This window comes from Monomorium pharaonis, chromosome 2 (genome assembly GCF_013373865.1).
Source record: "Monomorium pharaonis isolate MP-MQ-018 chromosome 2, ASM1337386v2, whole genome shotgun sequence".
In the NCBI taxonomy this organism is placed as follows: Eukaryota; Metazoa; Arthropoda; class Insecta; order Hymenoptera; family Formicidae; genus Monomorium; species Monomorium pharaonis.
In genome coordinates this window covers 13,632,271-13,659,762 of record NC_050468.1, presented here as the reverse complement: position 1 = coordinate 13,659,762, position 27,492 = coordinate 13,632,271, and the positions used below count along the sequence as shown (strand labels likewise).

Here is a 27,492-nt window from a genome sequence, read left to right as displayed (position 1 = left end):
CTTATATGGCAGTTGTGTATAACATATATGTAATTGAAATTTTTATACGTAAAATATGATAAAAAACACAAAATACATATATATATGTATATTGTATAATATGACTTCTGATACTTAAACACTTTATTTATAGCTTTGGACGCTAAAACTTCCGATTATTTCTGCCCTTCTCTTTTCCTTGTAAATCTGTTACAACTTTCATAAACTGTCAATGATAGTAAAATCTTTAATTTGGTCGGCCGTCTTGTTCAATCAATTTGCTATGAATATCCCATAAGTTCTATAAATAAAGAATAATAAGTTATAAGTTTCATTATTCAGAATTGATTTAACTTCAATTATTTTATTATTTAGAATTTTTGTAAAAAATTTGTACAATAACAATTTAAAAAGTGGATAAGAATAATATCTTATCTACATATATTTTTCTTATTTAAAAAAATTGTAAGAAGGAAAATGGATATGTATTATACTTCAAAGATTATAATCATAATTCAAAGAAATTTTTGCTTAAACATAAAAGCCATAAAGATAACTACCGCTTTAACTGTTTTGCATTGTACGGCGGGGGATTGCATTTCCATCTTCCTCAATCAATTTGCGATGTACGTCACTGAGTGCCTAAATAGCATACAAATTGAATTCGAGACGCAATTACATTGCTTTAACTTAACCGATGTCTCTACTTCACAAAAAAGGTGCTAAATCAACGTATAATGATGCAGATAAGATTACCTTGAAGTATTTAACTGTTTTTACGCGTAACTCCAAAGTTGCGTCTTCATCACAGATTATGAGCGTGTGAGGATGTTGTTGAAACGCGGACACTGTCCACATATGGTTAATGCCTTCCTCTATGGCTTTGTAAAGGGCGAAAGCTTTGTGAGATCCGGTAATAAGAATCATTACTTCTTTAGCGTCCATCACTGTACCGACGCCTACAGTTAACGCTTGTTTTGGCACCTTGTTAATATCATTTCCGAAAAATCTCGCGTTGGCTTCCAAAGTATCTTGCGCGAGAGTTTTCACTCTTGTGCGAGAAGCTAACGACGAACCTGGCTCATTGAAAGCTATATGTCCGTCCGGACCGATACCTATTAAGCAAATTTAGAGGTTATTTACAAACTGTTACACGTAAAAAATCTATTATTTTATATTTAAGGATACATTATACCCATTTTTACAATTATTAACAATTTTAAAAAATTATATAACATATAAACTTGTGTTTATAACATTATTTAAAACGTTTCTATTTTTATTAAAAAATATATTTATACTTTATATTATTATAATTTAAAAAGTAATGACAAAAATCTCAATCTTTTTATATAAATGTTTTAAATGTTTAAGATAATTTATGTAAAATTTTATTGCAATTTTAGTTATTCTTGTGAATTTAGTTATTCTATAAATAAATGTTATTTACAGTACATATTATAATAACATTTATTTATAGAATAAAAATAAATTTTATTTACCTATATAAACATTTTTTAAATCTTTATCATTATTTCTTCCTACAATCGCAAAAATTGCTGCCAATTTCTTTTTGTAATACTATCATATACAATATATAAGCTATAAACTTTTCATATTTTTTTCATTATTTTGAACATGGGTGTCACATCCTTAATAAAAGTGTGTACAGTTGTATTATACCTCCAATGAATAATTCTATTCCACCAGCCTCTTTAATCATTTTCTCGAAATTATCGCATTCTTTTTTTAGATCCGTTGCATTTCCGTCAAGTATATGCACATTTTTCGGATCAATATCTATGTATTTAAAAAAATTATTGTACATGTAATAGTGATAAGACTCTGGATGATCCCTTGGTAAGTCGACGTATTCGTCCATATTGAACGTCTTAACATACTTGAAGGAAATTTTGCCTTGTTTATAATATTCTATGAGCTTTTTGTACATTCCCAATGGCGTCCCTCCTAAATAAAAAAGAAATAAAAATATGAGTAAAATTGATAATATTATAATCCTCGCACGACCATGATCATTTTTGTTACGCGGATGATCAAGTGAGACCCCTGCGAAACTCTAATAAAAAAAACTTTCGAAAAAAAAACTATATAAAGCACTTCTTAAAAGATTTTATAAGATATTGATGTAAAAGTTTTGATAAATATAATGTTGTCCAAATTAAGAAATTCAAAATGACGGATTCAATACGATCAACCCAAAGTTAAGTATAATCTAGACAAAAATATTCATTCAATTTCTTCTGTCACTTATCATAAATTTATTATCCAAATTAAAAAATTTAAATCTCAAATAATCCAAAGATTTCAAATAGTCCAAAACTAAAAAAATAAAAAATAACCCTTTTTAGAGAGTTGAATAAGCACCAAAAGATCTACCGATATAAGCAATCTCATCTTTGCATTTGAATGCATTTTCATCGGTCAGCCCTAAATTTAGTTATTATTTTAGAAAAAGATAATTTTAATTTAGCCATTAAATATAGATTTGCCCTTTTATTTACAATATTTACCTGTAGGGAGACCGAGAACAAAATACTTGTTCTCATTGGGATTGAAATCATTGATTCTCTTTAAAACATACTTCGCAGACCATTCTGCGACGTCGTCCACGTTATCACAGATTATCAAACGCATAATAAATATATTAATTGTACACAATTATATAATTGCACACTGTAACAAATAAGTACACAATTAGTACCGTTTTAATACCAAATTAATATTAATGCTACGAAATCTCTTTATAGGCGTTTTCATATCAAATCAAACAACAAATAAATGCATATTTTTGTTCTCTCTGAATCTTTTCTTCTTTTCATATATAATATTAAAATATGTGTCAAGTTTCAGTATTATTATGTTTTTCAAGAAATAAAATCTTCAAATTTATGATACTTTCAAATCACGATACCTTTAAAACACTGCAATTTCAAAACAGCTTAAAATACAAGATTCCGTAAACAATTATTAAAATAAATTTATTTCACTTTATGTGTTAAAAAATCTTTAAACATATAATTTTTATAACAAAAGTGTATTTAAATACTTTTTTGAGTTTTTAATCTCTTCTTGAAGAAATTATAAATTATAAAAAATTAATATTCTTTATTATTTTAAAAATGAGAAGTAAAAAATATGCTTTTTGGGAATGTTTAAAAAAATTCAACATCGTGTGTAGCTTCTCGCGTATCACAAAGATGCAAAGAAATACAACGTTAATATATATTATTAGTTAATGTAAGATATAAATTACGAACTCTCTCTCTCTTTCTCTCTCTCTCTCTCTAAACCATTTTTACGATAGTTCTTCAAGGCCGTTATTCATAATCAATTTTATTGAAAGTATTACGTAATCTTAAAATGCTAAGAACTCTGTGATTAATACATAAGACGGTCTTAAATATAAGAATCGATTATGAATGGCTGTTAAGAAAAAAAAGTTATGAATAGTTATATAAAATAAAACATATTAAAAAATGTTTATTTATTATTTTATACTTTTTTCTAGTTTTATGTCTCACAAATGTACGATGTTCTGCCTTTTATTATGTTCGATACTTTTATTTATTAAAGATAAAATTTTATCAGACAAGGTAGCATATCAGACAAGGTAGCATATCAGACAAGATAAAATTTCCGATAATGGAATGCAAGCACAATGTTAATGTTCATAATAAGTGTTATAAAACTACTTCAAAATATTTAGCCGCTACGAGTTCTGCACTTTTAATTTCTGTGTTTAAAAGATAAAACGTTTTAAAAATAGTAATTTCAAAATTCAGAAATTTCAAAATTCTATATCTTAATTATGATTATAATATTGAAACTTGAACAAATATTTAATATTACATAATATTATAACATATTTTTAAAATTCCGGAAAAAAACACATCCGACTTAATGTAGAATCACCATTATACAAAAAAAACATTAAATTTATGTCTTTTTTAAAAGTTAATAGAATAAAGAGTCCTCTATTGACAAAGAAAGAAAAATCATGTTTGATTATTTTAAAAGAATATTTAGGTTCTGCTTTTTCCAATAAGTACAAATTTGATCCTAATAATCCCATGGATTAGGGACGATAAAGCCGAATGCTAAAATTATGAAATATCCTCATTATAGCATGAGCCTATCATTCACCATATACTTGCACAGAACATAGTTGCACGCACTAATTATAAAAACTAGAGCATGCAAGTAACTAATAAACATTAATTATAGCGCTACCTATTAATTACAGTAATATAATCTTAATATTATATAATATTACCCAGCAATGGAGGATCTATGAAGTTTGGGCACAACTATTGATATAAAAAAATTACAATTTTTAATATTTTTCATAATTATATAATCCTTTATAAAAATAAAAAGTTCTGTATGTTTTATACAAAAAAAAATAAAAATAAAGAACTATGCTAACTTTGCGAATCTAACATGACACAGTTCTCTTTAAAGTTCAAGAAAACACTAAATATTGTTACTTTTGGCAACAGTTCCCGTTAATACTATTCGAATCACCAAACGTAATTTTAAAAAAAGTCTAACAATTATCATTTTTATATTTTATAAATATTGAATACGGCATGGCACTTGGAGAAAAAAAGTGCACTGATTATTTATCGCAGTTCTAGTTACACTTTTCTCTCGTTCTAAGCTCTCAAATTATTTGTAAACAGAGTTTTTGAGATTACATATTTTTAAATAATTTTTTTATCATAAATAAAAGAGTAGAGACCAAATAACGAGCAAATTCAAATGTAAAAAATTAATAGAATTTCTTATTATAAAAAAATTAATCAATTGGACGTTTTGATTTACTTAGTCTTCCTCAGCAGTAATATTACATACGTATAAAATAAGTTAAGGCATTAAGAGTGAACTTTTTAACTTCCATTTTACTAATTGAATCAACGAAGTTACCACAATTTTAATTATGGACTCAAATTATTCTTGCGTAAAAACAAGAATCAATTATGTATTCTATATTATTTTTACCGATTAATTTATATATTTCTGACCAATTTATATACTTCTATTATCGAATCTTTATTTTGTCATTGCTCATTTTGTAATCCTTTGACATGTTAAGCTGTTATGTAATTGTTATGAAATGTTTTATGACTTAACTCTTTCAATTCTTTAATTTATTCACTTGTAATGTCTTAACTTATTTTATACGTATATAATATTACTACTGAGGAAGACTAAGTAAGTCAAAACATTCAGTCGATTAATTAATTTTTTATAATAATAAATTCTATTAATTTTTTACACCTTATTTGCTCATTATTTGGCCTCTATTCTTTCATTTGTTTTTGAACTATACAAGCCATTTCTTTGAATTTTTTAATCTTTAAAAACACTTGGGAAGAAAAAGTGTCATACTGATTTATCAGTTGTAACAATAATTAGAATGCAAAATTCACGCAAAAGTAGCGCGCTTTTGAAATGCTTGTTTTGACTCAGTTCCTTGACATTATATTAAAAAAAATATTTTTTCTTCAATATATTATAACCACCAAAACTCTGTCGCTGAAACTATGGGAAATAATGAGCACAAAATTTTTTATTGCTATATCAATATGCGCACGTGCGAAAAAATTTTCGTATAAATTTTTCACATTAAATTATATATAAATGTCTCAATCTAATAAGAATTCGATGTTGTTTTTTCGTGCAATCATATGTTTGGAAACCCCAATTTCTTAGTATAGACTGCAGAGCTTCTATAACAAGCAAATATGTCACGACTTAATATGAGTTCTAGATATCATATCAAAGAAATATCTAAAAAATGATAAAAGATTTGAATTAAAAAATTTGTTTTTGTTCTCGGCATAAAATCCATACTACACACATATTATGTATATACTTTAAAATTCTGTAAAAAAATTTTCCAAATTTATAAAATATATATACAAAAAATTGTCACAAAATTATTGCATTTAATAATAAAATAAAACAATTTTAGGATTGCAATCAACCAATAGTAACTAATAATAATGAAACTTTAGTAATTTGTCTTTTCATTCAAAGTAATATGTAAAATTCATTTTTAAAACAAAACAAAAACATTATAAATATAAGTATTATAAAATTTTATATTAAATTTTAATTTAATAATATAATGATATTATAATAAAATTAAGTTTTTTTATCAATATAAGTTTAGTCTGTTTACCATTCAACATCTTTTAACACAAAGCTAATTTATTCACATAATATGCGTGTTGAAGTACAAATAATAAAATATGAAAATTGCATTTGTTTTCAAAAAATTTACACTTTTGTTACTGTGTCAAGCGCATTCGCTGTGTGTTAATTGGCTGGCCAAATAACTTCTTTATAAATCGTAACGTTAATAACGTAATAATAATAATGTAATCTTATTATCTATCTCTTTTTTATTGCTCATTAGCTATTTAAAATTATTGACTGCAAATAGAAGTTTTCAAATGCTTCAATTGATTATTTTATGTTATTTCATCAGATAATTGAGATTTATATGACTCTTCACAATTTTTTAACCTCTGCGCAATGGTTTTTGTAATACTTCTGAATTTTTAAAATAGGTATTTGTTGTTAAGTCTCTCATATTTTTTATTTTGAAAATTTCTTCGCCAATTAAATTCAAATAGTGTGACATAATATAAAGATTTTTTATCGCTTTTAATAGAAAAAATCAATTGTTACAGGAAAAATACTAGATTTTACCATTGGCATAGATTTTATTAAAAAATTTTTGAAATTTTGCAATTTCTGCTTAAAAATCAATGGCAAATCACCAAGACAATCATTGAGAAGCAAGCATAAGCATGCATCGAATAAAAACCATGATCTTCAAATAAAAGATCAATTTAAATTAAAGACATATAAACAAGACAATAAAAGGACAATCAAAGGACAATTAAAGAACAATCAGACAAATCAAAATTCAATCATAAGACTTTTAAAAAACATCTAAAGATAAAGACAGTAAAGTAAAAGTGAAGAATGTAAAAATGTTGAGATATATAAAAATGTCTTAAAGAATTATCTTTGAAAAAGTCATCTTAAAATGTCTCATGACCCGACTTGTGTTGTTTAGAATGCTTCTTGTATTTTGGATAAAATAAATAGCTCATGTGCATTTTAAATTGTATATAAATGTATCTTATACGACTAATTTGTTAAGTTTCACCCTATCTTTGGTAATCGACAAATCTATATTTATTCATATGCACTATTCACAATAAGAGAACCAGATTGTTTGAGATAATGGACTGATTATAATAAGTGTAATAAGACTAAGGACAGGCTTTTACAGTTCTATAGCAAGACCTATTTACGCATTCATATCTCAGAGATAAACTCGTGACATTATACTTATTTTATCTTATACGTGTATAGCCACTGCAAAATTATGCTCTTTTTCTTAAAAAACCTCTTTAAACATATTAGATACATTAATATATATTTAAATGTCTTTCCACAAAATTAGTTTTTTAAAAGATTATCAATAAACTGTAAATAATAAATACTTTTTCTCTCATAATCTAATAATGCAGTCTACACTAATCACAAAAGGATATGTAGAGATACCAAAATACCCAAAATTCTTATCAATAAACACACACGATTATCTCGCTTGCAGACTCGCTTATCACATCACGACTTGAACGGATGCAGCCTTCTTTCCTTCTCTTTTAGAGTCAACAGTGAACCCCTGTTGACCTCCGAAAAATAACTGCGTACAGAGAACGAAGAACCGATTTGTGAAGATGCTAATTCGTCTTTCCCGCTTCCATCGTGACGGAGGAGCCGCAGCTCCACAACAGAGCATGCTGTTTGGAGAGGAGCGAAAAGGAACAGGGAATCGCTTGGAGGAGCACGAACCTGCCAGAGGACGAATCGTCGTGTCGGCTACACTACCGCTCGGTCACTGGATCAGCTGACCAGCACGCTAACCTAATCTCTTGCGTCCGTCGTCCGATCTCCCCCTTGAGTGTGGCGGTTCACTTTCTTCCAAGTCAGCTCATTGCCATGCGAATCCTTATCGCGGCTCTTAAAGATAGGACGCTGATCTTTCACAGCAATTTACCGCATCAAAGTTCTTTGTCCGTTAATTATTTCTTAGGGCTCTCAAGAGCTATGATGGCTACGAGCTACAAGCTACAAGAAGTAAATACGTGAACAAGTATTCTTCGCGTTCTTCGTGACGGCACGTTGCACTTTCTGTACTTAAAAGACTGTTCTGTTTACCTAAATTAAAAAAAAAACACTTAAAATGAAATAAAACAAATAAGAAAGAGAAAAAGAAAAGAAGTTGTACTCACTTCATTGACTGTTTATATTCTACTACCAGTGATTTAATTATTTTCGCTTTCCAAATTTTTCAGCAACATGAAAATAAAACACTCATTTGTTTGTTATACATTCATTAAAATTTCATTAAAACTTTTTTACCTCAGAGGTAGAAAATTCTACCAAAGAGGAACCTCACACTTCATCATCTTCCTCCTTCCTTTTCCTTTTAAAGTTCCATCCATCGATCGTTACCCATTCTAAACTTCAAAGTAGAAAGAGTACAAGAGTGCAGGGGCTCGATTCTTGAATTTATTCGCAAGAGAAACGTATTCGCAAATTCTGTTTTTACAGAAAAGTTAGAAATTTATTGGCTATCGTATGGCTATTAACCAATAAACTTGCAACTTTCTGTTAGAGCGAGTATTTGCGTATACGTTTCTCTTGCGAATGACTTCAAGAATCGGGCCCCTGGGGCTCGATTCTTGAATTCATTCGCAAGAAAACGTATGCGCAAATACCCGCTCTAACAGAAAAGTTGCAAGTTTATTGGTTAAAAGCCATACGATAGCCAATAAATTTTCAACTTTTCTGTAAGAACAGAATTTGCGAATACGTTTCTCTTGCAAATGAATTCAAGAATCGAGCCCCAGAATGCAGAATGAAACGTCCGGTTGAAAGGTGGGCTTAGGTTAGTTTTCCCATTCTGGCGGGAACCAGTGTATCATTTTGTTGCGGTTGATGTGTTTTTCGATCAAATCCCCAAGATGCCTGATGTTACAATCAACGATATCATCGTTAGCTTTCCTTTTAAGCCGTATCCCGTGCAGGAGGAGTATATGAGAAAGGTGATAGAATGCTTGCAAAACAGCCAACACGGTGTTTTGGAATCGCCGACAGGTACATTCATGTACACCAATTTTGTTATTTAGGAAAAGAGCATGGAGAAATAAGTAATATTAGAAATTCTTATATTTAAAGATCTCTTATTAACTTAAAAATTTATTGTAAACATTTTTTGGGAAAACTTGGAAAAAATTTTAAAAAATGTTTCTTTACATAAAAAATTTTTTTTTTAATTTTTGTAACTATTAACATTTTATAAGAGAATTTTAGTAGTTTAAAATTATATTTAAAAAAAACTATATATTGAAGTGTAATTTGTTTTCAACTTAGAAAAATTATTTGATACAAAAAAAATCGAAACTTAAAAACTAACATTGATAAAAATTGAACTTTTAGATTAATACATTTTATCTTATTCAATTTTTTTTTATTAAATGATTTATTTAATTGTAATTCAAGCTATTTTACAAATTCTTATATAGATTTGTAATTAAATGTTATAGATATAAATATAAATAAATTATAAATAAATATTTTGCAGGTACTGGAAAGACTCTGAGCCTTTTGTGTTCTTCCTTAAGTTGGCTATTGACAAAGAAAGCTCAGTTGCAAGCACAAGTGATAGCAGGTACAATAGAAAAGAAAGATTTTGGTGGGCATTTCTTTAAGCATTTAACTACTGGACTTGAGAAAGCAGCTGGCATACCAGACAATGTCCAAAGTTTTGGTTGGGCCATGCCTAAAATTATTTATGCATCTCGCACACATTCCCAATTGTCTCAGGCCATGCACGAACTAAAAAGAACATCGTATAAGCATGTGGCCACCACTGTGTTAGGATCTCGAGATCAGCTGTGCATTCATCCAGAAGTTTCTAAAGAGATGAATACTTTTAACAAGATACACATGTGTCATGCAAAAGTAAAGTCAAGAACTTGTTTTTATTATAATAATGTTGAGGCTAGGTGAGTTTAATATTAGTAGATATAACTTTTCAATCAAAACAGTGAATATATTATGTCACATTTAATGTTCTTTAGAAAAGATGATCCTGTCTTTAAACAGGAGGTGCTGGACATTGAAGATTTAGTTAAAGTTGGACAGAAGCACAAGTGTTGCCCATATTTTTTGACAAAGGAGTTGAAACAGAATGCAGATATTGTTTTTATGCCTTATAATTATCTGCTAGATCCTAAAACACGAAGGTCGCAGGGTATAGATTTGCAAAATACTGTAGTTTTATTGGATGAAGCTCATAACGTTGAAAAAGTTTGCGAAGAAGCAGCATCGTTACAGGTAACAAATTTGTTTTGTTCGATCTTTGTGCATATTCCAATTAAATATTATATGTATTTGTATAGATAAGTAGTACAGATATTGCAATGTGTATCGATGAAGTAACTGCAGTAATGCAAGACATGGCTAAGGATTCGGATCAGCAGTCATTTGATTTTCTATCAGAAAATACTGTTCAAAAAGATTTTACAGCAGAGGATCTATGTATCTTGAAAGCAATGTTTTTGGAATTAGAAAAAGCAATTGATTCTATCGAATTAAAAAACCGTAACGAGGGAGACACCTTTCCTGGTGGATTTATTTTTGAACTACTTGAGAAAGTTGAGGTATAAAATTTTAATTTGAAATGAATTCATCAGAGTAATACGTATCTGTACATGCACTGTGTGACTATTGTATTATTTTTGTAATAGTTAACACACGGTAAGGAACAAATTGTAATAGAAAAGTTGGAAAAGATTATTTTATATCTGACTACTACCAGTACTTCACCATTTGCAAGGAAAGGAAATGCACTGCAAAAGTTCAGCGATTTATTGAGAACTGCTTTTAACAACAGTGTATCTATTGCACGTCACAAGGAAAAAGTAAAACGTTGCTACAAAGTTCATATACAAATGGAAGAGCAAAAGAAGAGTTATAAGAATGACGTTTGGGAAACTAAAAAGACAACTAAAACGGATGGAAAGCTTATCAGTTACTGGTGTTTTAGTCCTGGTTTTGGGTATGATTTAAAAAAAATACATATATTATCTTAATTATATAAATTATGTAACAAACACATTTTACAGTATGGAACAGATGGTGGAACAAGGTATACGTTCAGTAGTGCTCACAAGCGGCACGTTGTCTCCTTTAAAACCATTCATTTCGGAACTTGGGATACCGATCGCAGTCCAATTGGAAAATCCGCATATAGTAATGAAGGAACAAGTATGTGTTGGTGTTCTTAGTCAAGGACCGGATAACCATCCGCTTAATTCATCTTACAACACAAGGTAAATGAATATCAAGGGAGGTAAAAAGATGTAAAATGGCGAACTGCTTGGTATACTTTGACATTGATATAGATATAAGAATGGACAAAATATGAAATCTCCTTTTATGAATTATTTATATAAGTATCCGTTTACTTAAAACTACTTCAATTTACGAATTTTCAGACTTATGATTAACATACCCGATTACAGTAATTGTTTTTTTAATTGTTCAATTAATCTGTGTTCAAACTAAGTATTAATTTTAATAGCAAATATTAATAAAACTTGACTTAAAAATTGAGCAAATACTGTTGACATACTGTGGATCTTAGCGCATAATTAATGAAGTAAAATTACAAATTTCATAATTTTATTACATTAATGTTTCTCAATTACAAAAGTTTTGGAGTCATTTTTGAGCCATCTTCAGTGTTGTTACAGTTATTATGATTCAATGCGTCATTACAGTCAAAACAGAACTTTTCCTAGTCCTCCTAAATGATTGTGTCGTCTACGTTGATTGCCAAGTTAAATAGTCTTAAAAGTTTTTTCAATTTAATTTTGATTAAGAGTTAAATTTATAATAAAATATAACTAATTATTGTATTAATCATAATATCCACTATATCGAATGTTGATAAATTTACGCCTTACATATAGATGATAAAAGTGGAACTGATCTTAGGCTGCAATCACATGGGGCCAATCAAATATTTTAGACTTAAAGCTTTCATGGCCATTGACGTTGCTTTCAATAGAAAGGGCTTCTGGATGCATGGTCCTGGTACAGCATTGCGCCGATGTTTCGCGAACGTCGTACCAGAACGCGGCATGTATCCGAAAGCCTTTTCTATTGGAAGCAATCAAATATTTTATTTTTTACGAAACATTGGTAATATTAAATTTATTCTTAATGATAAAATAAATAACAATTTAATTTCTTTATTATTATATTTTCACAGAAATGATCCAAAGTATATTGCATCTCTTGGAAGAACAGTATACAACTTCTGCTGTATTGTCCCTCATGGTTTATTAATATTCTTTCCATCATATCCAATCATGAAGAAATGTAGAGACGAGTGGCAGAATATAGGTTTATGGACACAGATTAATGAGCGCAAGGTAACAAATATTTAGCATACTCAAAAAAATCATCAAATATACTTTATATCAAATTAATTACTGGGTAATAGTCCATTTATGTAGAACCTAACTCTAAAGAGGGATTTGTTAATGTGATGAATGAGTATTACCAAAAAATTAGAGACCCATCTTGCAAGGGGGCTGTTTTCATGGCAGTGTGCAGAGGAAAAGTCAGTGAGGGTCTAGATTTTGCAAATGCGAACGGTAGAGCTGTACTAATCATTGGTCTTCCATTTCCACCCTTAAAAGACCCACGTGTTATGCTGAAGCAAAAATATTTGGAGGAAATAAGAACTACAGAAAAAGAGGTATAAATTGTTTTTAACTTTGGTAAAAATAATAAAACCTAAGAAGATTAATGAATGATTTTAATATTAAGAGTCTAAGCGGGCAAGAATGGTATCAACTCGAAGCATCTCGAGCTGTCAATCAAGCTATTGGCAGAATAATAAGACACAAAAACGATTATGGTGCTGTGGTACTTTGCGATTGTAGATTTGAAAATCCAAACTTCAAGAAACAATTATCGGCTTGGCTCAAACCATACATAAAAAGGTTTACGAATTTTGGGATGATTACAAAAGAATTACGAGATTTTTTTAAGAACGCGGAGAGTACAGTGAGTTTTTATTTTAACTAAATGCAATTATTTAAATGTAATTAAAATGTAATTAATATAATTAACAATTATTGTACTATATATTAGTTTATTAATTTTTTCAGCTGCCGCAATCTAATATCACTCATGCACAATATGGGAATACTGATTTATCACTGCCTGCTGTAGGTGCTATCTTTCAAACAACAACAATATCTCATTCTCTCAGAAGAGCACCAAATAATTCTGAAACAGAAGAATCGATTAAGAATAGTTTCAATATAAATATGTATCTAAATGAAAATCCGAAGGACAAAGAGTCAACAAAACCGCAATCTGCAATCAATTTCGGTGCTTGTAAATTAAAAAACAATCAGAATACGCGCGAATTAGAAAAATATCGATCCGAAGAACCAGTTGCGAAAAAAAGAAAAATTAATATTATAACACCTGGAATTGATTCGTATTTTTCTGCTCCTTCAACCTCTTCGTTAACAATTCCAGAAAATGATTCCACACAAAATTTCATACAAAACGATAAGGATGCTAATAAAGATAATAAAAAAACACTGGGAAAACAATATTTGAAAGATGTAAGTAAATAATCATTCAAATCTTTATGGAAAAAATTATGTATAATTTTTTTTCTTAAAAAAATGTTTGTAGGTAAAACGAGCATTATCAGCGAGTGATTATAAAACATTTGCAATTATGATACAGAAATATACACAAAGTGGTGATTTTGACGAGTTATTGAAAATATTGACAAGTTTATTTCCACCGACTGGACAGTTACAGCATCTATTTATAGGTAAGTCTTCTATATATCAACAAATTGAAGAGTTAAGACGATCTGTAGAATTAAGAGTGAAAAACCAAATTTTTTAAAAATATTTCTACTTTTAGGATTTCAAAGTTTCTTAAAGAAGCAACATGTTGCATCCTTTAAAAGTTATATAAAGCATTTAAAATTGCCTTAATATTACACTAACTTAGAATATTGAAGGATAATGAATGTTAATGCATATATATATAATTTTATTTAAATTAAATATGTATATATATTCATTTTTAATAGACTAACAAAAGACTAAATCTGCTTAGTAATAAATATTTTGATTAAAGTTTATAAGTTATTAGATTAGATGCTAAATGTAAAATAATGCAGGCATCATTATAGAGAGATTAAATAGAAATTCGAAAATGTAAAGTATGATAAAATTAGTTTTTTTTACTTTTGTGATAACAGTATAAAACTGACTTTGGCAATTAGAAACAGTATTATAATCGTAAACACTTATATACAAATTTTATACATACCTTGATACTCTACATGATAATTTATAACAAAAAATATTATAACAAAGGTTGTGAAAAAATATAAAAAAAGTAAAAGTAACATTAAATACCATTAAAATTTAGTCAATATATTAATAAATAAAAGTAATACCAAATACCATTAAAATTTAATTAGTCATATATTGTACACTAATGTCTTGCAGATAACATTAAAAAAAGAAGAAAAATATATATGTAATTCTATTACTATTTGCATTAAATGATCGTTGCAATTGTGAATGATAGTGTAAAAAATACAGACATCTTTTCTATCTTGATAATCATGTAATATGCAATTTATGAATATCGTCCATTACATGATTAAATGGGCAAATATGAAAAATTTTATATATATATATATATATACTCGCACCTTAATAAAACGATCTCAATATAGCGCTCGAAAAAGTTCTATTATTAAGAGGAACGCATAAAAGTGAACACAGTTTGATCTATTGAGAGGAACTTGATTGTTCCATGAGGCAGAGCTGGGATTTAATTGCTCAAACAAAACAAAAAGTTGCTCAAAATTTTTTCGTCAGTGATATTCTTCTATCGCTTATTTCATTAATTTTAATTATTCTTTATCTAAATGCAACGAGTATATCCAAATCAGCTGAAGATAAAGATGCTTTGCAATCTCAAAATGAAATACAAACCATCATCAAAGCTGCTCGAACCAAAATAGAAATGTTAGTTTAGTAACGGATGTGAATGAGGTTACATCAGTCCCTATACGTTATCTAGATTTAAAGAGTTCCTCCATGACTTCTGCTAAAGATTATATATAATGAATTTAAAAATCTGTATATACGGGATGTAGATTCAAACTCGCGGCCTGTCATTTACAAATTCGTACACACGAAGTCATATGACATTCAAATACTTAGATATAAAACTAATTCATTTATTAGTAATGCATTGACAATTTGTGGGCTGACCGATAGAGATGTGCGAATGTTTGAGGTTTTTCGATGTCGAATCAAATCGGATTTCATTTCTTTATTCGTTATTTTCATGTTCTTCAACATGCATAAAATTTCATTAAAATAACCGAGTAATTTTCGAAATTTTTGGAAAACAAAATTTTTACCTCCAATTTAATATCTTGTATCTTTAAAACCAAGCTATTTCGAATATATAGTTATATAAAGTTTTCGTCTTAAATTAGTATGAGGAATAACTCCTTTCACTTTCTAATTCTCATATTATATTAATATTCTTTAAATTTTTTTAAATATTTAACGACCACTCTGTATAAATAAAAAATATTTTTTAAATATATATAAATACACATGTGTAAGAAAAATTATATTAATGACACGATATAAAGTTATTTATCATTTTATTTTATTTTATAAAAAATAGTCAAAAACTATATTTTTCTTACCTCAAAATTATCAATTCTTACCTCTTTAATATATAAAATATTCGAATCTCTCTTAAATTTGAAATTTTTGAACAGTTTGCATTTGAAGAATGATCATAGAGATTCAAGATAAGATTCAACTTATATTCGAAGTTTGCTCATCTCTACTAGCCAAATGTCGCAAAATGTTAAAAATTTTCTACAAATCTGTTTTACTACAAATATGTCTCATGTAATATTGCAGAAGATATTATCACAGAGTCTCTAGATATAATTTTTTAAATATTATATATTAATAAATAATAAATTATAAAAGAATTATTACGTTGATACTCTTCATATTCGAGAATTAATATTCGATAAAGAGATAGCATTTTAAAAGACGCGTACATATATATATGTATATATGTATATAAAGAAATACGTTATGCACATGTTTTTTTTACAGAAAATAAATTAAATATGAACCTAAAAAATCAATTTTTTCACAAATTTTACTTACTATTTGTTTCCAAACATCATAGAATATTTAAAATTTTCCAATTCTAAATAAATTTTATGTTTCGTAATATATAGATTTTTTCTTCGTATATTTCTTTATATATTTGTAATATTTTTTAAATTACTGTCCCTTCATCAAACATTAACATATATGTATTATTCCCTAGAGCGTTCTAGATATTTATTCTAAATGTTTGTAAACATTTTATATTAATAGAAAATAAATTAGAGGAATTATTATGTTGATATTTATCCACTGAATATAATTGCTAGATATATAATCCCAGCTCTGCGATAAAATCTCGATATAACGTTTTGGATACGAGCATATCGAGATCCGAGAGTGTATTCACATCATTTATTAACACATTATTTATTCCTTTTTACACTTCCATGTGTGTTTCATGCATGTCCATCTCTTTATCATTATCAACATCGCTTTTTGCAAGCGCGTTTGCAACAATATCTTGATAATACTCGCCGAATACGCTGCGATTATGCGAAACAAGTATTGCAAATCGAGCAGCGATGGCTGTTAATTCCTCTTGCAGCGAGGAGAGGCCTGGTGGTACTTGTTGAGGTGCAGTGGATTGCGATTTAATGATTTTCTGTACGAATTGTCTAATTCGTAAACCTAAAACGATATATATTTATAGTCAAAAGTATAATTTAACAAATAAAATCATGAAATCCATTTTTTAACACTTACTGACGAGATATCTGATCTTATGTTTTGTATCTACAAGATCGGCTATTTGACCTTCTAACAGCGTTTCCAATTCTGATGATAACTCAGGAGCATCAACTTCCCGTAATGTTGTTTTGACATCTGTTTTTACTTGTAGTACAATATTTGGCATTGCAGTTTCTAAATCTCTGTAACACACAGAAGTAAAGATTATTCGTTATGCACATCCCAGATAGCACAAAATATTATCATAAATATTTATAAATATTTTACAAATTTATTTTCAAAAAATATTTTTTAAAGATTATATAATTATTTTTCATAAACCATTTAGAAATGATACAAAAATTATTATCAACAATATATAGAATATATTTTTAAAATGTATTGAAAACTATTTATGATATATGAACTTGAAATATTTTTTATATTCTTTGATAATAATGGTATAAATATTTATTTTAAATATTTTCATAAATGTTTATCATTTTTTTTATACCTGACAAACTCGGACATAAAAATATGTACAAAATATTTATCATAAATCTTTTTCTTTTTTATAAATATTTTATAAATATTTTGTGCTATCTGGGATGTTTTTTTACAGAAAATAAATTAAATATGAACCTAAAAAATCAATTTTTCACCAATTTTACTTACTATTTGTTTCTGAACATCATAGAATATTTAAAATTTTCCAGTTCTAAATAAATTTTATGTTTCGTTATATATGTTATTAAATATTACATAAATATTACATATGTTAATAAATTTAATAAATAATACACACAAATACGAAATCGAGACATATGTGTCTCCTCGATTAAACGAATAAATTAAAAAATAATTAATATCAATTTGTTTTCAATTGCTATAATTATTTAACGTACTTGTTTGAATGTACAGAATCTAACAGTGCGTTTAAATGTTCCTTAATATTCTTCTTAAAGCTTGAGACCCCATGAATTGGTGCACCAATTGTATTATTAACCAATAAAATCACAGAACCAACGATGCTCAGTCTGCTGGTTATGTCACGCAATTCCAAAAGTCTTCCTTGATCCAACATCAATGTCTAAAAAAATAAAATTTCTTATAAATTTATTGAAAATATATAATATAAAATCCTATACAGGTATCTCTCTACTTACGTTTCAAGAGTTCATAAAATAAAATTAATCATAAATCGAATAGCATTTATATTTCATATAAATAAAACATTATTTATGCAAAGTAATTACTTTATTAATGAAAATAATTATATTTTTTTTTAGGAAATAGTAAAAATTATAATATTTGTTATTATAAAATTGTTTAGCTTAAATACAGATTAACTTTAAACAAGTGATTAAAAACAAGATTACTTTTTTAAATATAATATTTAATTAGAGGTGTCTCAATCAAGCATTTATACGATCAAAGTTGGTCAGTATCATCTTTAACCTCATTTATCTCAGAAATCTGACTTGAGGGAACAAAATTCTGAGGCTAAATTCGGATTCAGTGCACAAAATTACGTAAGAAATTGTCAAATCTCAAACATTAAAATCACATAGACTTGTGTTATCCATCATGTACACGATTTTTTTAAATAATTTATATTGGTTTGTAAGATTTAGAAAACATAGTAGTAAAGTCTTAAAAATTGACAAACAGGCACGAGAATTGGTATGTGCTGATACAAAATTGATCCCGTGAAAAATATAAATAAAACAAACCAAATAAGCGATTAACTTGAAATCGAATTAGATGATTCTAAATTCTCGAACTATTCGCATACTTCTCTCTCTCTCTCTCTCTCAATATAATAATTAAAATTCTTAAGTCATTAGGTAGAGAGATATCTGTATTCCAATAAAATGTCTGTACTACCTCAGCATCTGGATTGAAATCCCATTCTAGGAGATCAAGGTAGGCCTCTGTCAATAAAGAATGAGTCATTTGTCGTACATTATTAGCGCCAGCATTCGATGAACTTGTAACTTTCTTTGGATCAAAGTTTCTCAATAACCACTTTTCTGTGTATTGCAAGCCATTCGGATTAACTTTTAAAAACTCAGCAAACTTTTTTTTCTCGTACTCAACACTCGCCGCAACAATACTCGGTCTACTCATTGTAATAGTAAAGTTTGCCAGGTCCAATCTCATTAACTGCAATAATTCCATAACACCCTTGAACGTCTCAATGACGTCCACCTGCTTCGACAGCTCTTTGATTTTGTCGTCTCTTACCGGCGCGCATATCTTGCTCATGATAGAGATTATGTATTGCGCGTAATGATCAAAATCTAATACGCCTTTCTCCGCTTGCTGCTTGATCAAGTCCAAATCGAGCACTTCTCTAATATTTTCTTTGGTTCTCGTATTGTACGGCGGCACAAGTTCATCCAGTGACTGAAATAAACAAAGAATATGTTGTTACAAATCGTTCAATCCGTTGTCAACTTCCATATGTCATCATATAATAAAACAGAATTATTACTTCTTTAATTTCTTTCATTAAAACCAATGCTTGCGAATAATCTGGTGGATCCTGGGCCAGCTGTTCCGCTAACAAATTCCAAAAAGCTTTGTGCATTATTTCTTTTACTCGTCTATGAAAACTACCGTCTTTTGGTTCTAATTTTTGTAATTGAAAATTTTCATCTACTGCGATTTCGTGTGCTAAGGCCATATTTTTCATTCCATTAGCAGCTTTTATAATTTCGTCTAAAGACACGAATTTTGGTGGCGACGCCGCTGTTAATCCCGTCATCATAAAATTTGTTGTTGATTGCCTGCATCGACACAAAAAGTATATAAAAGATAAATTATAACATATATAACAAAATATTTATATAAAGCATTAATTAATTAAAATGACACTAATGACAAAGTATTACATGTTTGTTGTAAATTTTAACTATATACCTATTTTCCACATTTGTATTTGTATGTACATTAGTATCACAGTTCATTGATGTACCAGCGTCATTTGTATTCTGTTTCTGTTCATCCTCATTCTCCATTTTTTTATTGCTATATAAACATAATGTGTTTTATAAGAACATTATTTATAAAATGAACAAATGAAAACAAGTAGGAAAACCAGTGAAGGTACTATTACATTTATATTTATATAGAATTTTTCCAGTGTATTAATTGATTGTGGGATAGAAAAGTTCTTGAGTTTTTAGAAATCTTCTAGTCTGCAGCCAATCAAACTTGAAAAATTTGTCGTACGATAAATATAATAGCACTCTAGGACAATTCAATTCAAATTTGAAACAGCTATGAAGAATTAGAATTTTATATTGCTGATAAAAATTATCTCACAGTAATATAACATACCTTTTTTATTACTATATTTAGCCAAATGCTTGAAATATACATTTAGTTAGATAAAATTCTTTTTAATATTAGTAACAAATTAATAGTAAAAATAATATTTTATAAGTACATTATTTACAAGATAAAAAGTATGTAAGAAGATCAACAAAACGACTTAGTTCAAGTCTAAAATACTCATTAAAATGTAATAAATGTAATATAGGAAATGAACAAAATAACGTGATAACATCTGGATATATTACTTATATTTATTAAAATTTCTTTTATTTAAAAAAATTGGCTTATTATTTGTTTTTAATACAAATGTAATCCTTGTTCGAAATAAGACCATACAGTGCTAAAATAGTCACCAATCCAATTATGTCATTGACATAATACCTTTTAAGAGATATTGAAGGAAAAAAATTATTTTTTACTCTGTCCTCCAAACTACTCATAATGACTTTATAATATTTAAGTCGGTCAATTATGCTAATTGGCAAAAGCATTAAAGTTTGAAAAAATACTAATTAAATTAAATTTGATTGTTACATTTAACTAAATACCAACAATATTAAATGGATAAAATTGTTTTGTGATTAGTAACAAATCAACAGTAACAGATATTTTAAAAGTATATTATTTATAAGATAAAAACAAGTAGAAAGACTACTAAAACAATTCAAATTTGAAATCATTATTAAAATATAATTTGCTAATTATTACATTTAGCTAAATAATGCCAATACTAAATAAAAAAAAATGTTTTGTAATTAATAAATAGTAACAATGATAATAAGTACATTATTTATAAGACAAAAAACAAATAGAACTAGCAAAAGACAAATGAACTTACATTTGAAATAATTATTAAAATGTAATTTGTTGATTGTTATGTTTAGTTAAATGCCAATAATGTCAATATCTGACAAGTAAAATTGTTAATCATTAACGAGTCAACAATAACAGCATTTTTTTACATTTATATTTAAGTACATTATTTAATTCTCATATAAATGTAAGAATAGAAAACAAGACTAGTAAGATGATTTAATTCAAATTTGAAATATTTAATTAGTTAAGGAATAAAAATATAATATGTGAAATAAAAACATAATACTCTGTATTATGTTTAACTAAATGTCACAGACATTAATATTAACTTAACACTTTTTAGTTAGATTAAAAACAATATTGTTCTGTACACACTTCAGACAAAGAGAAACTGACCGAGATAATATAATGGGGATGAAATTTAACAATGTCATGGGTCTCAATTTACGACTAAACAAAAGACAGCAAAAGGTCACACCCCATATTACTCCAGCACCGAACAAAACCTGGTTCCTAATAAAACATCACCAAAAAACGTTTGTCCTAATTACTTCTCTTGTAGAGATTTAAAAGATATACAAATTATAACAATGTAAGAATCAGTCACTAATACTTATAATGATAATTCGATATTACATGTTACGAGACTTGTTTATGAAAAGAAAAGCCTAAAATTTGCAGGATTCTTTGTTCCTAAGACAAAGGGAAAGAATCATCATATCAGACTACAAATATAAACAAAGCTTACAGATAACATACCTGTCTGGCATAGTGCTGAATGTAAGATGCGTATATACAGATATATATTATATATATATAAAATTTAAAAGACTAATCGTAGCATAATCCACACAGGTTTAGATTCGGACTTTAAAACACGCTTCAAAATAAAAGAGAAATAGGTCAGCTTGTAACTATAAAAAGAACATCCATGAAAACGTCGAAAGCAATTCGCGGACTATATTTCTTCACGGAGTGTCGTTATTACCGGGCAGGAATTCCGGCAGGAGTCACGCAGGTTAACCATGCACGGTGCGGACGACACCGTGGAGAGATCACGTCTCTTTCTCTCTCTTTTCCCGTGTGGCCCTCAGATCCACCGCCGGCACATCGGATCTGTCTGCGACCGTGCGTGCTCGCTGGCCAGCATCCCGCGACCGAGTCCGCGAACGAATTTGGAAACAGCTGGTGAGACCGTGCACCTATAGCTATAGCATCTCGGACTCGTCAGATTCGACCGGAAGTGTTGTATCGCGTTGCTCCGCGCAGCACGCGTTGTTTGAACGTCATGCGAATGCAACTCTGGTTGAAATCCGACAGTCTCGAGATCTTGGAGGCACCTATCCTCAAATCTGCACTTTCTGGAATGGAAAATTTTAATAAAAATTAGACTTTTTAATTGCAATTTTATAAAAAAATTAATTGAAATTTCCTTACTTTTTCACTAAATAGTATTAATAATTTTTTGTAGAAATTTCATTAAATTTTTGTTGAGACATCTATATTTTTATTAAAGCAGAAAATCTTAACAAAATATAATTAAATTCATTACATATTCATTGAAATTTTGTCTAAGTAATGAAATGTCAGTTATATATGTATGTATATATATATATATATATATATATATATATATATATATATATATATATCAAAATTTTAGTAAAATTTTTATACCAAGTTGTGACATTCGAAAATCTATGTTATATTATAAAAATGAGGCAATTAAAATAGAAAAATGTTGCAAAAGGAAATGCAAATAGTATTTGGATAGTAATTGGGTAGTAATTTTATAAAAAAATTATAAATAAAAAAAGGTTATAAAAGTTCAAAGTTAGAATTTTAATTATTTAGTTTTTACCTCGAACTAATTATTTTTAAAACATATAAACTTTAACTTATTAATTTTTATTCTTAAAAGCAAAACATATAAGGTGCGATAAAAAAAAGAAAAAAGTACCATTATTCATGTTACCTCAAAATAAAATGAGGAAAATAATGAATATAATGAAAAATATACATCTTTTAAGCAACAAAATTACTTATACTAGCCAACTTTTAAAATATTAAAGCAACATGACTTGGAATCGCAGTGTTTTCGCATGATTAATTTAAAGGTTAAAGATTGAAAAATGAATACACAGTAAAATATATTGTATTTTTATAATATATTTTGTTTTATTTATTACTATATAATATATTATTATATAGCATATATATTATACAATTTCATTGATATATTTAGATTTTTTCTTCATTAATTTATTTAAAATTACTTTGTCCTAAATATATCTTGTCCAATATGTCGTCCTTGTTCTATGATACACAATCGAGAATTTTAATTATTTTAATTTACCAAATAATGTTGCATATACATACTTTCGTCATGACATAAATAAATAGTCGTGTTATTATCACGTCCTGACAGATTCAATATAATTTATGTATTTCGTTACAATATGGTTATGAAGTTTCATTATCTGAAGAACATGTTCTTTGCATTGTAGGAAGTATTTGCGTAATAATATCACATGCTTTAAATCGCCTTTTATCATCACCCGGTAGAGCAAAGATGTAAGGGTTTTTTTCATGAATATTTGCTTCTTTACGATATCGTAGAAGTACCTCGATACAATTTTTCATTTCGCAATCCAAAAGAATAGCAACAGGTTTTCCACAGCGTTCTCTAATAGGAACTCTTACATAGTTATCAACTGTCTGAAAGAATATACAATTATTTTATTATTTATATCTATAAGTGTTTATAATATATATTATATATTTTATATATGTATATATATATATATATATGTTTGTTTGTCTATTGTATATTATAATTAAAAATTCAATATTAATCTTCATAATTAATCTTCAAGTATTAATATTTATACCTGTTATTAATACTGGAAGATTAATATTTTTAAATTTTAATTTTAATTAAAAATTAAGATTAAATATAATTTTACTCTAATTTCAATTTATATCACATTTAATATAAAATATGTGATATTTAATTAATATCATTAAAAATGTTACTCTATTTCTAATTTATTTTACTCTATCATATTTTGACATGAAAAACAAAATATCTCATAAACGAAGTGGAATACATATATAAATATACAAATAAGTTTGAAAACATACTTTTCGGGTTTCATGTAGTAAGGATTCATATATATCTGAATTCGTTCGCTTGTTTATACATCCTTGATGCATATAGTCGTCGATGGACATACGTTCTACTGCTTCGGCACATCGCCTATTAAATACTTGAACAGATATCAAAGTGAATTCTGCTAGCTGTCGCCAAGTATTAAATGTGAATATGTTTTTAAGTTGTTGAAATGCTTTACGCCTGTTAGATTGTAAAAAGTCATGTAACACTTTAATGTCGTCAAATGATAATTCCTGTGTTTTTTTATTCCGTCTAGCTTGTATTCTAGATTTTTTAACATTTTTTTGAACAGACACACTAAAACCTTGGAATAATTGTAGAAAGTCTTCTATGTTTATCTTTTCTTTCAATTTATTACGTTTTATGTGTTCAGCGATACCCAAATTTCCCATTTCTCTTATGTATGCGCAAAGAGTTGATGCAACGGAAGAAGCTGCATAGAGTTTTGTATTTTCATTAAAGCCTGCCAGTTGATTTACGGCAGTAATACAATTATCGTATTTTGACGGATGATAAAGACTATAAAAATCTGTTACATCCTTATTAATTTTTCGAAGAGCTTGTAAGAATCGTCCTAATAGTCTTAAACGAGTTCTTATCCTTTCTTGATGCTGATGTTGATTCGTATCGCGTTTTAGACACATTTTATTGCCGTAAGTGATTACTAGTTCATCATATCTAATTAATCGAATAATATCGTCTTCTCTTAATACTGGAAATATAACATTTCTTAAAATAGAATTTGCACATTCATGTATTCGATCTTGAATTATATTTCCAAGTTTGTTAACAGATCTGGCAACAACTTTTTGTGTACATTTTCTAAAATGTTGACGTATAGAACTTTTAGAAAAAAAGCCTTTACATCCGGCACAACAAACAAAATCGCATGCAGTTTTTGTTCCAGATTCTGTCGGTCTTCTACAAACTAGAAGTTCTCCGTTATTGTAGGTAGGATTTAGATTGAATAAATAATTGCCTTTTTGTCTAAGATGTTTAATAATATTCTGTCTATCTTGATTACCTAATATAAAAGGCAAAAAAATCATCAAAATTTAAATTACTATTTTAAAAATTATTAAAAGTAAAAAATTATACAGAATTGACAAATCATTACTTCGTAATGATAAATTAATGACATTACAACTAATAAATTTTTTATAAAATTGTGATAAAATTATTAATCAAAATAAATATAAAAGTTTAGTAAAATGTCATTAAAATTTCATCAAAACTTCATTAAAACTTTGTTGAAATTTCTCTATTAAAATTATTACAGAGTAAACATTGACAAATAGTAGATAAATTGATATATTAACAAATTATTAAATTTTTATAACAAAAGTATATTTTTTAATAATTTACGAGAAATGCTTTCTATACCTTTAGGTAATGAGATAAATTTTTTCACATCCTCTTCATCTTTGTGAATTGTTTCATAATGCCTGCTTATCTTTGTCATCATTTTTTTGCAATAAAAACAAAAATTTCTTTTTCCTCTACCTTTTGGTTTTGAGCATTGAACTCGTAAATGAATATCATCACAGATTTTTTTTTTGTTAACATTTAATGATGTCTTTGAGCTTTTCTGTATATTGGTATTAGATTTTTTCGATTGTACATCACTTTCTTCCTCAGAACTTTCAGAATCTGCATTATAGCAAGAGTCAACCATGTCTACATCATCATTATTATAATTATTTTTGTGGGAATGTAATTTCTCTGAATCTTTATTAATATCTTCATGTAATTCTGTATTGTCAATACTATTATCATTAGTATTATTGGAAATTGACTCATTTCGTATTTCAATAATTTCATCTATTATATGTTTTTCATCAATCATCATAAATTCGTCGATATTATCATTCATATTTTCAGAAAATGTTTGAAAATTGTGTGTTACATCAAAAATACATTCAGATTTAAATGTGCTAATATTAACTGAAAAAAGACAAGTTGTAATCAACCATAATGTTATATTTTCTTATTGTTATATAAACAATAAACTTTAATTCTTACCAATATTCTTATTTACTTGTACAACTGGTATTCTCAAATTTAAATTTTTTGCTATTCTATTAAGCATTTCATTGTCATCTGTGGATCAAAGCATTTAATGTTAACTATCTTAAGAACAATTTGTAAAATAAAAAAAAACGCATTATGTTAAAAAAATAAAATATTTTAAACACTTGAATTTAAAAACTGGATATATTTATATAGTTATTAGACTGTCTATGAAAAAATTGTTACCATTAAATTATCATACAAATTACAAAAGTTATTTGTAACTTACCACTTTGTGCTATTAATTTATTTACATTACGTGTATTTGGAGTTTGAACAAAATATTTCTTCTTATTTTCATATAGCCCATACATGTTGAAAATATATGTTGAAATCAATATTTATAAAGCTCTGGTTTCATTAATTTTTTGTAACTTATAAATCTGTACGTTTCTTTAAACTGAAATTTTTATCTACTAACTAAATTTCATTACATAAACATTAATAACATCATGCGATGGAATATTCACGGTAATTGCTGATTGCATTTGACCATATTTAACACCATTTAACACACTTCTCAACAGAAGAAAAAAAACTTTCATAGGATGCGTTCAAAAAAACATCACTGAAATGCCCCTGTGTATTTTCCATAGCATATATAATGGGAGCTTTCCAGCCGTGACACAAATTGACACAGCAGTATTTTGGTTTGTTCGCGTCGCCATGCTCCGACATGCTCCTACTCACTCCAACGCATTCTAATAGGTTGGCGTCATCGGAACGTATTGGAGTGCGTTGGGGTGAATAGGAGCATGTTGAAGCATGTGACGCGAACAGACCCTAAGGCCCGGCTCCACAACTCACGGTTAACTGCTAACGGGAGGTTAATAGATTTTTTGTCTCTCCTTAGATAATAATATAGAGAAAGATAAGTAGTCGATTAATCTTCCGTTAGCAGTTAACCGTGAGTTGTGGAACCGGGCCTTAAGGTGCCTTTTTACGCTGACGCTTGACGCTCATTTTCAGCGTCAAAAGACATCACGTGACTAAAAATAAAGATACACATTTGTCATTTTTAGTCACGTGATGTCTTTTGATGCTGAAAATGAG

At 27.9% G+C, this 27,492-nt stretch overlaps 4 protein-coding genes across 17 annotated transcripts; 1 reads left to right on the top strand and 3 right to left on the bottom strand.

Moving 5' to 3' along the window:
* Positions 1–73: 73 nt before the first annotated feature.
* On the bottom strand, positions 74–8,462 carry LOC118644575 (glucosamine-6-phosphate isomerase-like). 5 transcript variants are annotated; one of them, XM_036283351.1, is made up of 8 exons: positions 8,322–8,462; positions 7,882–8,247; positions 7,621–7,732; positions 2,511–2,673; positions 1,663–1,947; positions 736–1,094; positions 540–621; positions 74–280 (listed from the first exon to the last, which is right to left on the bottom strand). In XM_036283351.1, the coding sequence occupies exons 4-7, from the start codon at positions 2,632–2,634 to the stop codon at positions 544–546; spliced, it is 846 nt and encodes a 281-aa protein (XP_036139244.1). In that variant the 5' UTR covers positions 2,635–2,673; positions 7,621–7,732; positions 7,882–8,247; positions 8,322–8,462; the 3' UTR covers positions 74–280; positions 540–543. The 5 variants fall into 5 exon arrangements, with proteins under 5 accessions (XP_036139244.1, XP_036139242.1, XP_036139245.1 ...); XM_036283349.1 differs by lacking the exon at positions 7,621–7,732; XM_036283352.1 differs by lacking the exons at positions 540–621; positions 7,621–7,732.
* Positions 8,463–8,851: 389 nt separating this feature from the next.
* Positions 8,852–22,599, top strand: LOC105836143 (regulator of telomere elongation helicase 1 homolog). Of its 8 annotated transcripts, none has more exons than XR_004962071.1 (14): positions 8,852–8,980; positions 9,105–9,189; positions 9,677–10,100; positions 10,176–10,431; positions 10,497–10,757; positions 10,845–11,155; positions 11,223–11,429; positions 12,374–12,536; positions 12,608–12,865; positions 12,937–13,176; positions 13,281–13,748; positions 13,822–13,966; positions 21,538–21,974; positions 22,050–22,599. XR_004962071.1 is itself a non-coding variant. In XM_012679974.3 (12 exons), the coding sequence occupies exons 1-12, from the start codon at positions 9,057–9,059 to the stop codon at positions 21,601–21,603; spliced, it is 2,895 nt and encodes a 964-aa protein (XP_012535428.1). In that variant the 5' UTR covers positions 8,855–9,056; the 3' UTR covers positions 21,604–21,729. The 8 variants fall into 8 exon arrangements, 2 of the variants coding, with proteins under 2 accessions (XP_012535428.1, XP_012535427.1); XR_004962072.1 differs by having other exon boundaries at positions 8,853–8,970; XR_004962068.1 differs by having other exon boundaries at positions 8,854–9,189; positions 21,538–21,786; positions 21,876–21,974.
* LOC105836144 (T-complex protein 11-like protein 1) lies at positions 16,708–22,320 on the bottom strand. 2 transcript variants are annotated; one of them, XM_028194429.2, is made up of 8 exons: positions 22,183–22,320; positions 21,954–22,074; positions 19,962–20,069; positions 19,534–19,828; positions 18,924–19,445; positions 17,942–18,126; positions 17,073–17,239; positions 16,708–16,997 (listed from the first exon to the last, which is right to left on the bottom strand). In XM_028194429.2, exons 2-8 carry the CDS (start codon positions 21,962–21,964, stop codon positions 16,747–16,749), a joined length of 1,539 nt encoding a protein of 512 aa, XP_028050230.1. In that variant the 5' UTR covers positions 21,965–22,074; positions 22,183–22,320; the 3' UTR covers positions 16,708–16,746. The 2 variants fall into 2 exon arrangements, with proteins under 2 accessions (XP_028050230.1, XP_012535433.1); XM_012679979.3 differs by lacking the exon at positions 21,954–22,074 and having other exon boundaries at positions 22,183–22,307.
* A 753-nt stretch (positions 22,600–23,352) lies between the features above and the next one.
* On the bottom strand, positions 23,353–27,122 carry LOC105828238 (probable serine/threonine-protein kinase samkA). Of its 2 annotated transcripts, none has more exons than XM_012666479.3 (5): positions 26,669–27,122; positions 26,392–26,469; positions 25,753–26,313; positions 24,339–25,393; positions 23,353–23,912 (listed from the first exon to the last, which is right to left on the bottom strand). In XM_012666479.3, exons 1-5 carry the CDS (start codon positions 26,751–26,753, stop codon positions 23,658–23,660), a joined length of 2,034 nt encoding a protein of 677 aa, XP_012521933.1. In that variant the 5' UTR covers positions 26,754–27,122; the 3' UTR covers positions 23,353–23,657. The 2 variants fall into 2 exon arrangements, with proteins under 2 accessions (XP_012521933.1, XP_012521935.1); XM_012666481.3 differs by having other exon boundaries at positions 24,339–25,081; positions 26,669–27,121.
* Between the last annotated feature and the right edge of the window lie 370 nt (positions 27,123–27,492).

Excerpts from the sequence above, each read along its gene's own strand:
- LOC105836143 (XM_012679973.3), top strand. The coding sequence starts at position 9,057 with ATGCCTGATGTTACAATCAACGATATCATCGTTAGCTTTCCTTTTAAG. Across the intron at positions 9,190-9,676 it reads TGTTTTGGAATCGCCGACAG|GTACTGGAAAGACTCTGAGC; the intron begins GTACATTCATGT and ends AATATTTTGCAG. Across the intron at positions 11,156-11,222 it reads TGTTTTAGTCCTGGTTTTGG|TATGGAACAGATGGTGGAAC; the intron begins GTATGATTTAAA and ends CACATTTTACAG.
- LOC105836144 (XM_028194429.2), bottom strand. Across the intron at positions 19,446-19,533 it reads TAATGAAAGAAATTAAAGAA|TCACTGGATGAACTTGTGCC; the intron begins GTAATAATTCTG and ends TGTTTATTTCAG. Across the intron at positions 16,998-17,072 it reads TAAGATCAGATATCTCGTCA|GTTTACGAATTAGACAATTC; the intron begins GTAAGTGTTAAA and ends ATATCGTTTTAG.
- LOC118644575 (XM_036283351.1), bottom strand. The coding sequence starts at position 2,634 with ATGCGTTTGATAATCTGTGATAACGTGGACGACGTCGCAGAATGGTCT. Across the intron at positions 1,948-2,510 it reads TGTTCTCGGTCTCCCTACAG|GAGGGACGCCATTGGGAATG; the intron begins GTAAATATTGTA and ends TTTTTTATTTAG. Across the intron at positions 622-735 it reads AAACAGTTAAATACTTCAAG|GCACTCAGTGACGTACATCG; the intron begins GTAATCTTATCT and ends TATGCTATTTAG.
- LOC105828238 (XM_012666479.3), bottom strand. The coding sequence starts at position 26,753 with ATGTATGGGCTATATGAAAATAAGAAGAAATATTTTGTTCAAACTCCA. Across the intron at positions 26,470-26,668 it reads TAAATTAATAGCACAAAGTG|ATGACAATGAAATGCTTAAT; the intron begins GTAAGTTACAAA and ends TTTGATCCACAG. Across the intron at positions 25,394-25,752 it reads ATTTATCTCATTACCTAAAG|GTAATCAAGATAGACAGAAT; the intron begins GTATAGAAAGCA and ends CTTTTATATTAG.